Raw genomic sequence first — 15,344 nt, forward strand, 5'->3', positions numbered from 1 at the left:
TCTATCTATCTATCTATCTATCTGTCTATCTATCTATAACTGAGATTGGATGATTAGTTATTATTGCAAGACTAATAATGTTAGATTTACAAGATTAAAAGATTACTTTATTTGTCACAAGTCACAGAGTAACAGGCAGTGAAATGTCTTCTGGTTACTCCTGAATTGGCGTTATAAATAGAATAAATAAGATGAATATGAATAAAATCAAACTAATATGATGTAAATAATGTAATTAAATAAAATCAAACTAATATGTAAAAAAGAAATATGTGCAAGGCCATGTGTATGTGTGTGTGTCAGATTGAGTCCTGGTAGGGATCGGTCAAGTTGAGCTCTGGTTCAGGAGTCTAATGGCCTGAGGAAATAGCAATATTTTCCTGTTAATCTGAGTTAGTCTATGTCTCTTTTTAGCAACCCGTTCCGTTCCGTTCCGTTATCTTTTCCGCTTATCCGTGAGGGTCGCGGGATGTTGCCGCTTTTCCCCCCTAAGGGGTTGCGGGGCTCACTGGGGCCAAATCCAGTTTCACTCTATGGGCGTAGGCCAGGGTTCACCCTGGATGAGTCGCCAGTTCATCGCAGGACCTTTTTAGCAACCCTCTCTATAATATCATTTCATTTCATTTCATTTCTTTATTCACATCAGTTAAAATCATACATAACATACTCTTTTAAATCTGTAATAATCTTATATGAAATGGAAGCTTAAACAGCATAATCAGAAATAAAAGATTGATATATAGCCTGCATCATTCGTTTAGATCCAGTTCTTCTCTCAGAACATGTGGTTCCTAAAGTGTTTTAGTACACATAACAATGTTAGCAGAGGGACAGAGCAGCCTTGACTCTTTCTTAACAAAACCAGTTGTGCAGATACACAGCCAGGGCCATCCAAGGGTGTATATCTATATTTCTTAGATATAGCTGTGCAGTATTCTTAGTAGACCGGATAGCAACAGATGACAGAAGGGTCATGACAACCAGAAGAGACATAAGATTTTCATTTTTTAGAGGCTTGAGACTTGACTTGGACTCGTGACCAAAGACTTCAGACTTGACTTGGACTTGCAAAAAAAGACTTGTGAACATCTCTATGATATATTATAATTAGTTCCAAAAACGGAGCAGCTTTAACAATTGTATTTGTAAAACACGAACAGGACACATGCAGAAGCACAATTTCTCACTCAGAACTGAGATTAATTTTCTTTCTCACCTCTTACGGAAAAAATGTGTATAAGAACTCAACCACGCATGGAGCTGCGCTGTTGAAGACTTTTATGGGATTTACAGAGCCCTGCTGGTGTCAGGTATCAACATTATCATCTGATCTTTGTGAATTTAAACTAATGAGAAGAGTTCTTGAATCAAAATGATCTCACTCGGACATTTGTTTTTACATGGGAGGACTTTGCTTAAAGTAGGGAGGCACATATAGAAACATTCTCTCTCTCTCTCTCTCTCTCTCTCTCTGATGCCTGCAGTGATCAGATTTGACATGCCAACACCACAGAACTGTGGTATTTTAGACAATTCTCTATTTATGCAAAATCTTTGGATATTATAGATACCCCCTTTAATTTGCTTGGCCTATACATTTCTCTTTGAGTAGCCTATAAAGTAACAGAAGGCAGAAGGGACACTGCCACAGGGGACCAGCCATCTCATTTCATCTTTCATTTTTTCTTCCAGCTGGGTGAAAGTCACATAAAGCACAGCTAATCATAACTCTACAATACGTTAATTAATCGCTGTTGTTCATATAGCAGTGTTCGTGAGTCAGATACCGACTCACGGAGTGACTCCCGGCCGGTCAGTGCGCAGCCGAGCCCGGCCATGGCAGCATAGCTGAGGAGCGGTGGAGCTGAGTGGGAGGCTCCGATCCTTCCCGCCGGACTTTTACCGTTTTTAACCTGCTTTCATCTCAGCGTCATAACGCTTTTGGTGGTTGTTTGGCCATTTAAAACAATAGGTTTACCCAGTAGGTGATTTGTTAATTTTTAACAAGGGGAATGGCCCAATGGGAGCACCACCCTGCCCCGACACACCTATGTACACCTCCCAATGGACATTGCAGGACGCCTTATCCATAACATTTCATTTCTAATTCTACAATTCCATTTTATCCTGTTATCTTCCTTCTCTCCCTACTACAACTGTCTTTTTATAACTGTATTAAAGTAATGAGTAAATACACCCTTAAATTGTATGCGTTAGACTTGAGTTTATTTCAGCTGATTTATAAGGATTTACAACCTTATATTTTAAAAGTATAAAGCAGAAAAACATGCTTGGGGTAATTAAAAACTGACGTAATGACATAGTTTGTCCAACAGGGTGCTTTTCAATTGGGATAAAATAGCTGGTGTCAGGAAATGTCACAGCTACCTCACTAATGGTTAAACTACAAACCAGCACAAAAATGACTATTGGCAACATAACACAAGCCACCAAGTTCTGAACAGACACACTTAAAATGCAAACAAAAAGTGACAGTTTAGTTTTAGAACATTGATAGCAAACATTTATTGATCTGGTCATTATTTCGTTTTTATACAATTGGGAGTCTACACATGGTGTTTTATTTTGAAAATTGACCGGATGCTCTATGCCTTTCCTATGTCTTCCAGTTGGCACGATCTGCTCTGTGCAGCTTGTTGCAGCTTCCGTCAAAAATAAACCAGGCAGCCGGCTCGCAAAGCATCCGTGCCTGGCTTGACTTAACTGTGCATCGGAGCTGATCGCGGCCGCTTCTGATTTGTAACACACTATCTGCTACTAGTGGATGGAGACTGATATCAGGTTAACAAGGGGGATGCTTTTTGATAATTTTGCTAACAAGGGGGACGGCATCCCTCCTCATCACTGATGAATAGTCATCAATAGTGAGTGTGTAGACTGTGTGTGAGAGTCAGAGTGAAGAAGAAGCTGACGAAGCGTCCTTGTGTCTTCATCCGTCCTCCATCAGCTCCTTCACCTCCATTTAGTCTCTGATCCAAAGTCACATCAGATCAATAATCAAAGATTGACCAACAGACTGATCAAACAGATTGATTAGCCATCAGAGGAATCGGATCAGTGGAGCTGCTTCTGTTCCTGATGTTCCCTGTAGAGGAGACAGAGGACAGTTAGACAGAGACAAGCAGCCAATCAGAGACAAGCAGCCAATCAGAGACAAGCAACCAACCAGAGACAAGCAGTCAACCAGAGACTAGCAGCCAACCAGAAACAAGCGGCCAACCAGAGACAAGCAGCCAACCAGAGACAAACAGCCAACCAGAGACAAGCAGCCAACCAGAGACAAGCAGCCAACCAGAAACAAGCGGCCAACCAGAGACAAGCAGCCAACCAGAGACAAGCAGCCAATCAGAGACAAGCAACCAACCAGAGACGAGCGGCCAACCAGAGACGAGCAGCCAACCAGAGACGAGCAGCCAACCAGAGACGAGCAGCCAATCAGAGACGAGCAGCCAACCAGAGACAAGCAACCAACCAGAGACAAGCGGCCAACCAGAGACAAGCAGCCAACCAGAGACAAGCAACCAACCAGAGACAAGCAGCCAACCAGAGACAATCAGCCAATCAAAGACAAGCAGCCAATCAGAGACAAGCAGCCAACCAGAGACGAGCAACCAACCAGAGACGAGCAGCCAACCAGAGACAAGCAACCAATCAGAGAAAGCAGCCAATCAGAGACAAGCAGCCAATCAGAGACAAGCAACCAACCAGAGACAATCAGCCAATCAGAGACGAGCAGCCAACCAGAGACGATCAGCCAATCAGACACGAGCAGCCAACCAGAGACAAGCAGCCAACCAGAGACAAGCAGCCAATCAGACACAAGCAGCCAACCAGAGACAAGCAGCCAACCAGAGACAATCAGCCAATCAGAGACAAGCAGCCAATCAGAGACAAGCAGCCAACCAGAAACAAGCAACCAACCAGAGACCAGCAGCCTACCAGAGACAAGCAACCAATCAGAGACAAGCAGCCAATCAGAGACAAACAGCCAATCAGAGACGAGCAGCCAATCAGAGATGAGCAGCCAACCAGAGACGATCAGCCAATCAGACACGAGCAGCCAACCAGAGACGAGCAGCCAACCAGAGACAAGCAGCCAATCAGACACGAGCAGCCAACCAGAGACGAGCAGCCAACCAGAGACAAACAGCCAACCAGAGACAATCAGCCAACCAGAGACAAGCAGCCAATCAGAGACAAGCAGCCAACCAGAGACAAGCAGCCAACCAGAGACAAGCAGCCAATCAGAGACAGACACACAGACCTCTGTTCTGTATCTTCATACTGACCTTTGACTTTCAGCTTCACTGTTTTCCCTCTCCACACGTCCTTGTTGTAGACTCTACACCTGTATATTCCTGTGTCTGTCTCTTTGGGGTGTTTCAGGGTCAGACTGAGGTCTCCAGTCTTCAGCAGGTCTTTCTTCATCTCTGTTCGGTCTTTGTAATCCTGGTCCTGTTTCTCAGGCTGGTCAGATCTGTTCTCATACAGGTGGACTGTCCTCTCTGTCCTTAAAGGGTCATAGACCCACCTCACTGTAGCGTCCTCAGGCAGGTCAGGTGTAGTTCTGAAGGGCAGCTGGACAGACTCCTCCCCCTCCTCCACCTCCACCTGACAGTCTGAGAGGAAACAAAGCACAACATCAGCTGTACAGACAGCAGCAGCAGTTTTGAATAACTTTATTGACTGATTACAAAGTAGTAGAGAAAGCTGAAGGACAGAACCAGATGAGAGCAGCAGGTAACAGGGGACAGAAACACAGGAAGTAAAACCAGGTTTTCAAGGTGTTGGACATGATCAGAGTCCTGATGGTGTTGTGATGTTTTGTCCCTGTGGTCTTCACAGTAATGTCTCATCTCAGTGTTCAACTGCTGTTTGTTGCTTCTCTTTGTCACTTTCACATTTCTGGACATCAAATTTAACATTTTCTTTCATCAACTTCTTCAACAGGAAGTGAAGGTTTGTTGAATCAGCTGAGAACTGATCATCAATCAATAACTGATACAAACTATTAAAGCTGCATTTTTTTGTTCTCAGTGATGAAAAGATTTGTTGTTTCTTTCAGCTCGTTCCATCAACTTTCTTCTGGATCAAATAAAAACATCACATTCAGATCAATACTGTCAGCTCTGATTGGAAATCAATCAGCTGATTGATGTCAGTCAATCAAAAAACAACACGGTCAATAAATGAAGATTCACAGAATCTAAATCATGTCAGTCACGTCCAAAGAACAGCTGGTCATCAACAACACAACAGAACACATGTTTATAACACCACACACTGGAACACTTTACACATCTTTCATCATTCTGTAATCATTAAAATCTAGTTTTAAACAAGCTTTCAACATTTTTACAAACAGTAAAACAGCATCATCATCCACAGCTGTCTCTGTTCTGTTTCTTCTGCTCAGATACACCAACATCTTTGTCCTCCACACAATGAAATTAAGAAGCTGCCATTTGTCTTTATTTCTCTGAGAGGACCTGTAGCCCAGAATGAACTTCTGCTTCAAACAAACTCCTCAAATAGTCTGAAAACATGTTCCAACATCACAAACAGAGGCAGCAGTGGACAACACTCCATGAAACAATGAGAAACAGTCTCAGGATGAGACAACATGGACAGACAGGACTCACATCAGAGTTAATGACAGAGACAAACACAACACATGACAGGTGATGTCATAAAGTGGACCATACTAAATTGTTGGTGACGAGCACTCGACCTCTGTAGGACATTTTTGTTTTAATCCACTTCCACCTCGCTAGACGACCTTTAACATTCTCCCAGTTATGAAGAACAAATGAAGGATCACCTAAAAACACTCCTCAGTATTTCAGGCCCCGTCTTCCAGATCAACCCTCCAGACACACTGAGCTTCTTCTCCACTCCACCAACACTGACAGCTTCTCAGTATCTGTTAGACTAAATATTATTTTTATAAAGAGAAGAATTAAATGCGACTAGAATGCAGCAGTAATAGTAACACAGTGAAACAAACAAGGTAACATGATATCTTTAAATGAACTTGTCTTGTTTGAATAGTCCAGAAATTAAACTGCAGTCTCATGGTAGGTCTGTTTTCTAACATCATTTAACAGAACAACATGTTTATTTTAATTAAACTCTGCCTCATTGATCACCAGGATCTTAAAGTTGGAATTATTCTCCACCTCAGTTCTTGGCTTTCTTTTAACCCTCTGAAAATGATGGAGGATCATCTGGCATTAACATTACATTAACAGTTTTTAAGATGATTTTAAGCCATAAGCATCATAGAAATCTTCAAACTGAAATGAATCCTCTGATACCAAACGTGTCCTGCTGTCTTACAGGGAAAGGAGCTAAATATCGCTCCACATTTGAACTGTTTTCACCTGAATGTGAAATGATGACTTGTAATAATAACTTTGAGTCAGCACTTAATGAGGATGAGATGAGGATGAGGAACCTGCTGCTGCTCAAACTGAGAAACTAGATTCATGCTGTCTGACTGCCTTCAATCTTTACAGCTGCTGACATTATTATCAGCTTTAACTGTTCTTAAACTGTGTTAGCTGTGAACTGTGCTCACCTTTCTTTACAAAGAAATGTGTGAGGAGTTGTCTTCCTCTCCTTGCTTTCTTTCCTTTCTGCCTTTTCCTTTCCTTTAAGGCTCCCTGGTTTTATTTTCTTGGGTAAAGACATGTTGATGAGCAGCAGCCACTCCACTGTTAAGCTGTTTGGAATGAACCATTCTGTACTGTGAGGGGTGAGAGGGGCATCAGACAGCCTCCACTCTTTATTTATACAGAGTAAAGTCTCTCATCTGATTTATTCTGCCAGTTTTAAGTTAGTTATGACACTAATTACTTAAGCCCTATTCACACAGGACTAGTATAACCTGGGGACCTCCAGTAATCTGTAATAATTGTGGAGGTCGTCTGTGATCTTAATCCTGTGTGAATCTGCCACGTCCGTAATTTGTAAAGTAAAAATTCCACCACAAACTACCTGCCAACCACAGAGGTCATGTGATGATATTAGTCCTATGTGAATCGGCATCTCTGTGATTTGGGGTCGATTTTTGTATTTCTTAAGGTTTTTGGTGTTTTCCACCTTTTTCTGCCTTTTTCCCGGTCGAGAATTATGGAGGCTGTGTTGTGAATTATAAATGAAAGTTTTGACAGTATTTTGGGTGCAAATTCAGGAGGCTCAACAAAAAATCTCAAAAGATGATTAGATGGATTACATGCATGGCAGCATGCGGTAAAGAACATTTTTCTATGTTTCAACAGGCTCACCAGTTATTATATTAGGGCTCCGGTACGATCGATCCGGGAGATAATGTCAGTATATTAGAGTTAAAACACAGACTTCGCTTATCCTGTGTGAATGAACTGCACGAAACAAAGACGTGATGAGATAATTTCTAAATCACTCGAGGTCCCCAGGTAATACTAGTCCCATGTGAATAGGGCTTTAGAAATAAAATATAAAGTTTAGTTTAGTTTAGTTTAGTTTATTAGTTTATTATATCGAAGACAATCCCAATTAATTAACTGCATCAACAACAGTAAAAAAGGGCAGCTTTAGCCAACATGGCTAATATCCTGCTGTAGTCCCCGGCCAGATGACAATAGGCACCCTAAAAAACAAAACAAAAAAACAAAAAAAAACAAACAAAAACAATATATTACAGCACACTGATTAAAAAGAGAGCATTAGGATAGCTAGGATACAAGATAAATCAATAATGATGATAAGATAAGATAAGATAAGAAAGGATAAGATAAGATAAGATAAGAGAAAACAGTGAAACATCAGTACAATCATGCAAAGACAACACATAATCAAAGCATACAGAAACAGCACAAAATATAAGCACACATCAGCACATACAATCACATTCAGGAGTGCAGACAGACATCACACACTGTAGACATGCAGCATCCATGACGCAGATAACTCACAGCCATATGTTAATGTGTGCAGGTGTAACTGTCGACTAGCCATGTTTTTAACTTGGCTGTAAAAGTGGAGTATGTATGTGTATCTTTGATATGGGTGGGAAGTGAGTTCCAATTATGTATTGCTTTAACAGTAAAAACAACATTTTTATTTCAGGCCTTTCGAGGCCCCTCCACCACTGTACCCTGGTAATCAGTCCCAGTTCGACCCCTCAGCTGGTCTCAGAGTTCCTCCTTCAGACTCCAGAGCTTTTACTGAACTTATCAGGTCTTTGTGACATTCTGAGTGTTCTGCTGACAGTTTCCTGATTTGGACTTTTCTAAAATCCCACCACTGTTGTAAAGACACAAACTCAGATTTCATACTTTGGTGTTTCTTTGCAGTTTTCTCCTCTAGTCAGGCCGTGTTAAAATGCCAACAGGCACTGTTGGTTTTACATGTTATAAAAACAGAAGCTGTCACAAGTGAGTGATCAGAGAAGCCAACAGGGCTGATAACAAAACTTTTAAACACATTAAAATGATGTTTAAAACAATAAAGCCATCCAGCCTGGCCACAGACAGTGAGTTATGTTCAGGTGTGTCCACATGTGACCGGTGTGCTTCTGCGTTGTGTTGGTTTGAATGATGCTGTTGCCGGGACCTCTTTGGAGACAATCTCCGTTTATTCTGACAAAATAGATAACAAGCAGAACCTCCATGTAAATCGTACTGTCCACTCGAGCTCCTATACAAATAAAATGCAGATAAAGATATCGACAAACCCGGAAGTTAGTTTGGTTTGTCATAGAGTCAAGCTAGCGATTTTCAACTGTTAAAACCACTATTTTAAAATGCAACTCTGTTAACATGTATACATTATTAGACAGGAACAGACATGACAATAACATTGAGACCAGAAATACATATAATAAACAAAGAGAAACATTAGGATGGTTCAGGATTATCAACTGAATGAAATAAGGTCACCCACCTCTCCCGCAGGAAAATTGTACAAAAGGGCAAAGGTGGGGGGCGCAGGAAGCATTTATAGTGGGGACCACAGAAGAAGAAATCAAAAAGGAGGAGCTCTGAGCTACACACACGCACTGGATTTGGAGGCATTTTCTTGTCAGGCAGTAGCAGATTTTGTGTAATTATATACATATTTCATTGATCTCACAGGTTGACCCGGTTACACACACTCTTAAAAAAAGGGTTCATCAACGTTCTATATCGAATCCTAAGGTTCTATATCCTCTATCAAAGAACCGTCTGTCTAAAAAGGTTCTATCACATTTCTGTAAAAATGTGCTTAAATTTATGTGCTTAATGAAAAACAAGAGACTGGCAATGGAATAATTGAGATCTTGTTTCAGACGATAAATAAATGAATGAATAATAAAGCCCTGCAAATAAGTAACAATATGCTATATATATAATATATACAGCAATGTATTTACTATAACTGCTATATATAGGCTATAAGTAGCCTATAGGCTACATATACACAGCCTATATGTGTTTTCATTGTGTTATTTTGTATGTTTTTACCCCTACAATTTAACTAAAGAATGGACTTTTTATGATCTCTTCAACAGCTGTGTGCACATTCTGTCCATAATCGAAAAGTATATAATAACAATATTATATGTGTGTGTGAGAGAGAGAGAGTGTGTGTGTGTGTGTGTGTGTGAGAGAGAGAGAGAGTTTGTGTGTGTGTTATATATATATAGGCCTATAATATAAACTATGTTATGTATGCTAAACGTGTAGGCCTATAGACTACTGAATTAATCACTCGCCCACTTCATATCTTTTAATTACAAAATCATTTTCATCATTTGCTGATTCTCTGCAGCTACATTCTCCTCGTTGGCATTTCATATTTACGGTAAATCCGACATGAGACTGTATCATTCATTCAGTATATATATCTCAAAGTGGAGGAGGCGGAGCCCACAGAAACATACAGGTGCATCTAGCAGCCACCTGCTCTTCAGTCGGCAGGTGTGTTCATGGAGGATCACACAGTCTCGCGGTCTTTTGACTGTGACCAGCAGCACCGTCTTCACTGAATGTGCACGAGCGAGGACCGTTCATGCCAACGGCTGTCTGGAGACTGAGCGTTCGTTTTCTGCCGTTACAGTTTCCAACAAACTAAAAGGTCCGACAGACTTAGAAACATGCATAATACCTGTTTATAAATGCTATCTGTTTTCATCATGGTGTTTAAACCGGGTAAGTGGCAAGTGCGGATAAGGTTACATGTTACGTTACCGTGGCTTATTGTGAACTAACGTTACCATAACAGTTAGCCTAGTTAGTTGTTAGGTAGCTAACCTAGCTAACCCAACGTTAGCCACCAGACTCCACTGACAAAACAGTAATTTAACCTCTCAGAATACAGGAGCTGCGTCGATCTGTGAGTTTGTTTGTGTTATAGTGTGACGAGCTAACCATTTGAAACACCAACGTCATTGTTATTGTGACACTTTTGTTAGCACAGGAGCAACTCCCGTAGGTGTTGTGAGAGGTACAGTGACCGTTACTGGTTGAAGTGGTTAAATCAGCGCTGTAAAAACGACTGCAAGTATTACCAGCTTCATGTAGTCTCACAATACACAAAGTGCAGTGTAATGCAACGTTATATGATAAGTATGAAGTAACAGAAACTTTCTTCTTGTCTTTTTCCCCTGGAAACTGTATTTCCTGGACTCTCTCCACACTTTAACTGAAGGTGTTCAGTGTTTTCATGTAAAGTGGGACACTGCTTCATGCAGTGCTCCTACAGATCTGCTTCCTTCAGCACTGATGAACTATGAGACATTTTGAGTCTTTGTGTGCTCTGTGTTTTTAATTTGAATCAAAAGTGAGATGAACTAGCTTTAGTTTATTCTCAAATGTGCCTCATGTGGATCCCTAAAGCCAACACAGCCAGTAGTTATATTTAATATATGTTTCAAAGGGTTGAATCAAACTGCATCACCTACTTTATAACTCATGTTTCCTCATTGTGTTTCATCTGTTATTCATCTGAAACTCATCTTCAATTTTAAAATTAAATGTAATATCTCCTCCAGATGCTCCAAAGCTTCCCTCTGTGTCAGTGAGTCCTTCTGCTGAGATAGTGGAGGGCAGTTCAATGACTCTGACCTGTAGCAGTGATGCTAACCCAGCAGCTACTTGTACCTGGTACAAGAGCAATGGAAATGGAGTCACTTACAGCTCTACTGAGATCTGTGCCTTAAAAGGATCAACAGTGGACATTAGCTGCAGCTACAGATACCCATCCTCTGTAAAGAGAGTTGAGAATAGATTTTGGTTCAGGACAGTGCAGAATGAGAATTATGTGGATCTGAAAAATGAACTGAGGTATTTAAGTTGTGTGCAGTATAACTGTGGTAACAACGACTGCACTCTGAGAATCACAGACCTGAGAGAGAGCGACTCGGCTGAACAGATGAAACACCACTGTCATTTGTAGAACATTATTTGTTCAAACTAAGAAATGGTAAGAAAAGAGTGTCTATTCCACTTCTCAAAATGTACATCAGCTTTCACAGTGAATGATGAAATTGATAGTTGTTTTCAACAAAGTCTTTGCTGAGATTAAAATCTTACCGACTGTTCTTTTGTTTTTGCTGCTTGCATTTAACCCGTCACTATTATTCAGTAACATTTATTGGTAATTCCAAATGTATGAGGATTGCCCAGTGATATTTTAATATTTAAATCTATCTATCTAATCTATTTTAACTGAAATTGAAATTGTATTTTGGAGCATGTGTTGCTAATATATTTTAATTACTGTGTGCATGGTACTTAGACTTGTTAAAATCCCATATTAAATTATACAACTTTTTTGCAGAATCAGTTTTTGTTGGATATTTTTCCTTCTAGTAAAAATCTTTATTTTGGGGAATTTAAGCTTTTAAGTGTCAGTTTAAAGTGGAGCAGTTCTCACCAAGAAAGTTGTGTAAAAGCTGAATTGATGCACTCATTGACTCTATTTCAGCAGCTGTTATGTGATTTTGCCTGGTTTATCACTGTAATATTTTATATCTTGTAATGTAACCTACGATTCATGTTGTGTTTTGTATTGTTTTTATATGGTGCAACTACTTTTTGATGTTCAATACAGTCAATTTGAAACCATCTTTCTCTTTTTTCTTCAATGTGCAATAGGTTGGTAGTGGAAAAGGACTGACTGTATGTTATTTAGGTTTTAAATATTAAAGATTATTGGTTATTTTATTTAAATTAGTAGTAATAGTAGTAATAGTAGTAGTAGTAGTCAATTAACTTCATATCATGGTAATTCTGTAGAATTATTTAACAAAAATGTGGCCAACCAAAGCAGTAAGGGAATAAAAGGTTTGGGATATTTATTGAAACTTTAAAAGGTTCTATATTGAACCATTTTCTCTAGCCACAAAGAACCCCAAGGATTCTTTTAAATGAACCCTCTGAAGCGGTGTTATATAGAACCATTTGAGGGTGCCAAATACGTACCAAGCTATAGAACCCTTAAAGGTTCAATATAGAACCACTTGTTCTTTGTGTCCAGGTGTTTTGTCTCTCCACACATCACACAACTCCTGAGCCTCCATGAAGTGAAGCAGACGAGTGTGAGAGGCAGCGTGAGGCTCTGCATGGTTCCTGTCTGACCTGCTGTCCTCAGTACTGTTACAACCTCCACCCATAAATACATATTCCTCATTATTACATTTATCAATCACTTCATTTAAAACATGTAGAAACACCACTCTCTCCACTCCCACAGCCGGAGCATCAATATTAATAAACACCATCTTTACGTCTTCACACACTGCTCTCACTTTGAACAGACGGCCTTTAATAACTTCTTCACTTTCTACAGACTGAGGAAGAAAGTTTGTGGAAACAACAAGTCCAGCCCCACAACTGTTACTGGTTTGTGACTGAAGAAGGTTTCAGCAGTCCACTCTGTCCTCCAGTCAGTCTGGTTATCAGCAGTACTGTGTGTCTCTGTACCAAAATAACATCCAGCTTGTTGAGAGAACACAGCTTGACAAGAGACGCCCTTTTCCCATCATCCTTTGCTCCATTTATATTCAAGCTGCCTGTTCTTATGTCTCCCATAGCAGAGAAACAAGGTGTAAAACAAAACAGAGTGAACAAAGCAGGAAAAAGAAGAAGTAACTATTTGACTCTTTCATCCAAAACATTTCATCCTCTCAGAAGACACATAAACAGTATCATCAAAATCCTCCACTGTGAACTTCAACATCCAGTTGAACTCCTCAGTGTTGTTCAGAACCATGAAGACCTGCCTTCTGAAGGAGACAACATGTCTCAGGTGTGGAGGTTTACAGCCCAGAGGAATCAGTTTGACTGGAGACATTAACTGTCCGTGTCTCTCCAGTTCTCTCTGCAACATTTCATTACTAATGAACGGAGGAACTCTGGACAGAATGATGTTTCTGGCTGAATGAACCAGCGGTACCACCTGAACAAAGGTGTCCTGGATCACTACACCTCGTTCAACAACCGTGCTGACTTTATCAATACTGTCCAGAAAAATAACAACTCCATTGTTCATCCTAGACTTGGACTTTATACCGTCATAACCGACTTTTTCTCTGATTGCTGGACTGCAATCCTCCACAGAGCAATTAACAGTTGGACAGAGTTTGACTCTGTGTCTGTGTGTGAGCGTCTCCAGCTGAGGACGATTGATACTGATCCACTAAAACTACAGCACAGAATACTACTGCAGAAATAAATCTAACACACAGACACACAAAAGATAGAAACACACTCGCTCACTGAAATGCACACCCACACTCACTAAGAGAGAAACAGAGAGAGAGAACTGACCTTTGACCTTCAGCACCACTTGTTTCTTCATCAGGATGTGTTCCTTCCTGTTGTAGGCGGTGCAGGTGTAGGTGTCTCTGTCATAGTCTGTGAGGTATTTCAGGGTCAGACTGAGGTCTCCAGGTTCCAGCAGGTTTCTCTTCATCTCTGTTCGACCTCTGTAATATCTGTGCTGTTCTTCAGGCTGGTCAGAACCGTTCTGATACACATGGACCTTCCAGTTGTCTCCGTCCCTCCACTCAACTTTAGCGTCTTTCTGCAGGTGAACTATGGTTTTGCAGGGCAGCTGGACAGACTTCACCCCTGAATCCACCTCCACCTGGTAGACTGAGAGGACAACAAACCACAACATTAGCTGTACAGACAGCAGCAGGAACTGTGATGGTAACATGACCTCACTGTCTTTTCCTTCTTTTATAATCCCAGACCTCACTGTCTGTGTCAACAGTCAGGGGGCTACTAGAGTAAAGATGCTGCCCAGGTGCATGATGGGTAGTGTAGTAGTAGTGACATACCTGACATGAAATACTGCCTAAAATTTACTAAAAGAGCTCCAACAAGAAGTCCAAGAACCAGGAGAACCAGGAGAGCTTTGGCCCAGGATGGGAATCGTTCTGTGGGAACCAGAAACATAAAGAACATGACCTCTGACCTCTGATCTGTATCTACAGGAGGTTTTAGGGTTAGTTGCTGACCTCTGACCTCTGATCTGTATCTACAGGAGGTTTTAGGGTTAGTTGCTGACCTTTGACCTGCAGCTGTACGTCCGTCACTCTCAGTTCTCTGTGTTTCCCCCCTCTGAACCATCTGACGGTGCAGGTGTAGGAGCCGCTGTCAGAGAGGTGGAGTTTTGTCAGATTGAGGCTGAGGTCTCCAGTTTCCAAAGCGTCAGTCTTCATGGATGTTCGGCCGCTGTAAAGCTGGTTTTGGTCTTTAAGTTCGTCACCTTCCTGCTGACACTGGTGGACAGTTGAAGGATTGAGATCGTAGCGGCTCCACACCACTGAGAGTGTCATCAGTGTCAAAATCACAAGGCAGCAGGACAAACGGGTCCCAGTCATACAGCTCCACAGCTGAGGCATGCTGGGAAACTGTGAGGTCACACAGACAAAGAGGGTCAATGACAGCAGCCTTATTTCATGTCATGAGTGAATGTGGTCCTCTGCAGTGTGTGCAGCCTGTAAACTGTGCTGCTAAAGCTCAACTCAGACTCTGTGTGAATGAAGGCCAACATTTACATCCACATGTGACACTGCTGTCGGCAAAGCATCATTATTACGTTTGTGAACAGAAGCCATCAGAATGTGAGCGAGCTGCAGGGATCTAATCCTGAAGAACAGAAGTGAGGACAGTGTGACTGTACAGTCTTCTACATTCATCAGGGTTTAAAGACACAGTGAACATCTGCTGCCTTTAATCTGTTCTTCATGTGTTTCTGTGAAGAAAACATGGTCCTGCAGATGAAACACACTGATGAAGTGAAGATGACACAGATCCACATTAAAGACATGACGTTGGACCGAGGTG

At 41.1% G+C, this 15,344-nt stretch overlaps 1 protein-coding gene across 1 annotated transcript; it reads right to left on the reverse strand.

Moving 5' to 3' along the window:
* Positions 1-2,500: 2,500 nt before the first annotated feature.
* LOC115590011 (uncharacterized) lies at positions 2,501-14,875 on the reverse strand. Its single transcript, XM_030431249.1, has 5 exons — positions 14,563-14,875; positions 14,333-14,431; positions 13,818-14,144; positions 4,311-4,640; positions 2,501-3,106 (listed from the first exon to the last, which is right to left on the reverse strand). The coding sequence occupies exons 1-5, from the start codon at positions 14,831-14,833 to the stop codon at positions 3,042-3,044; spliced, it is 1,092 nt and encodes a 363-aa protein (XP_030287109.1). The 5' UTR covers positions 14,834-14,875; the 3' UTR covers positions 2,501-3,041.
* Positions 14,876-15,344: the final 469 nt, after the last annotated feature.

Source organism: Sparus aurata, chromosome 10, assembly GCF_900880675.1.
Source record: "Sparus aurata chromosome 10, fSpaAur1.1, whole genome shotgun sequence".
NCBI classification, from domain to species: Eukaryota; Metazoa; Chordata; class Actinopteri; order Spariformes; family Sparidae; genus Sparus; species Sparus aurata.

What these genes read in the sequence shown, in the direction of transcription:
- LOC115590011 (XM_030431249.1), bottom strand. Translation starts at nt 14,833, where the DNA reads ATGACACTCTCAGTGGTGTGGAGCCGCTACGATCTCAATCCTTCAACT. An exon ending in CGTACAGCTGCAGGTCAAAG is followed by an intron (nt 14,432 to 14,562) that starts GTCAGCAACTAA and finishes TGGTTCCCACAG; the next exon opens with AACGATTCCCATCCTGGGCC. An exon ending in TAGGCAGTATTTCATGTCAG is followed by an intron (nt 14,145 to 14,332) that starts GTATGTCACTAC and finishes TTGTCCTCTCAG; the next exon opens with TCTACCAGGTGGAGGTGGAT.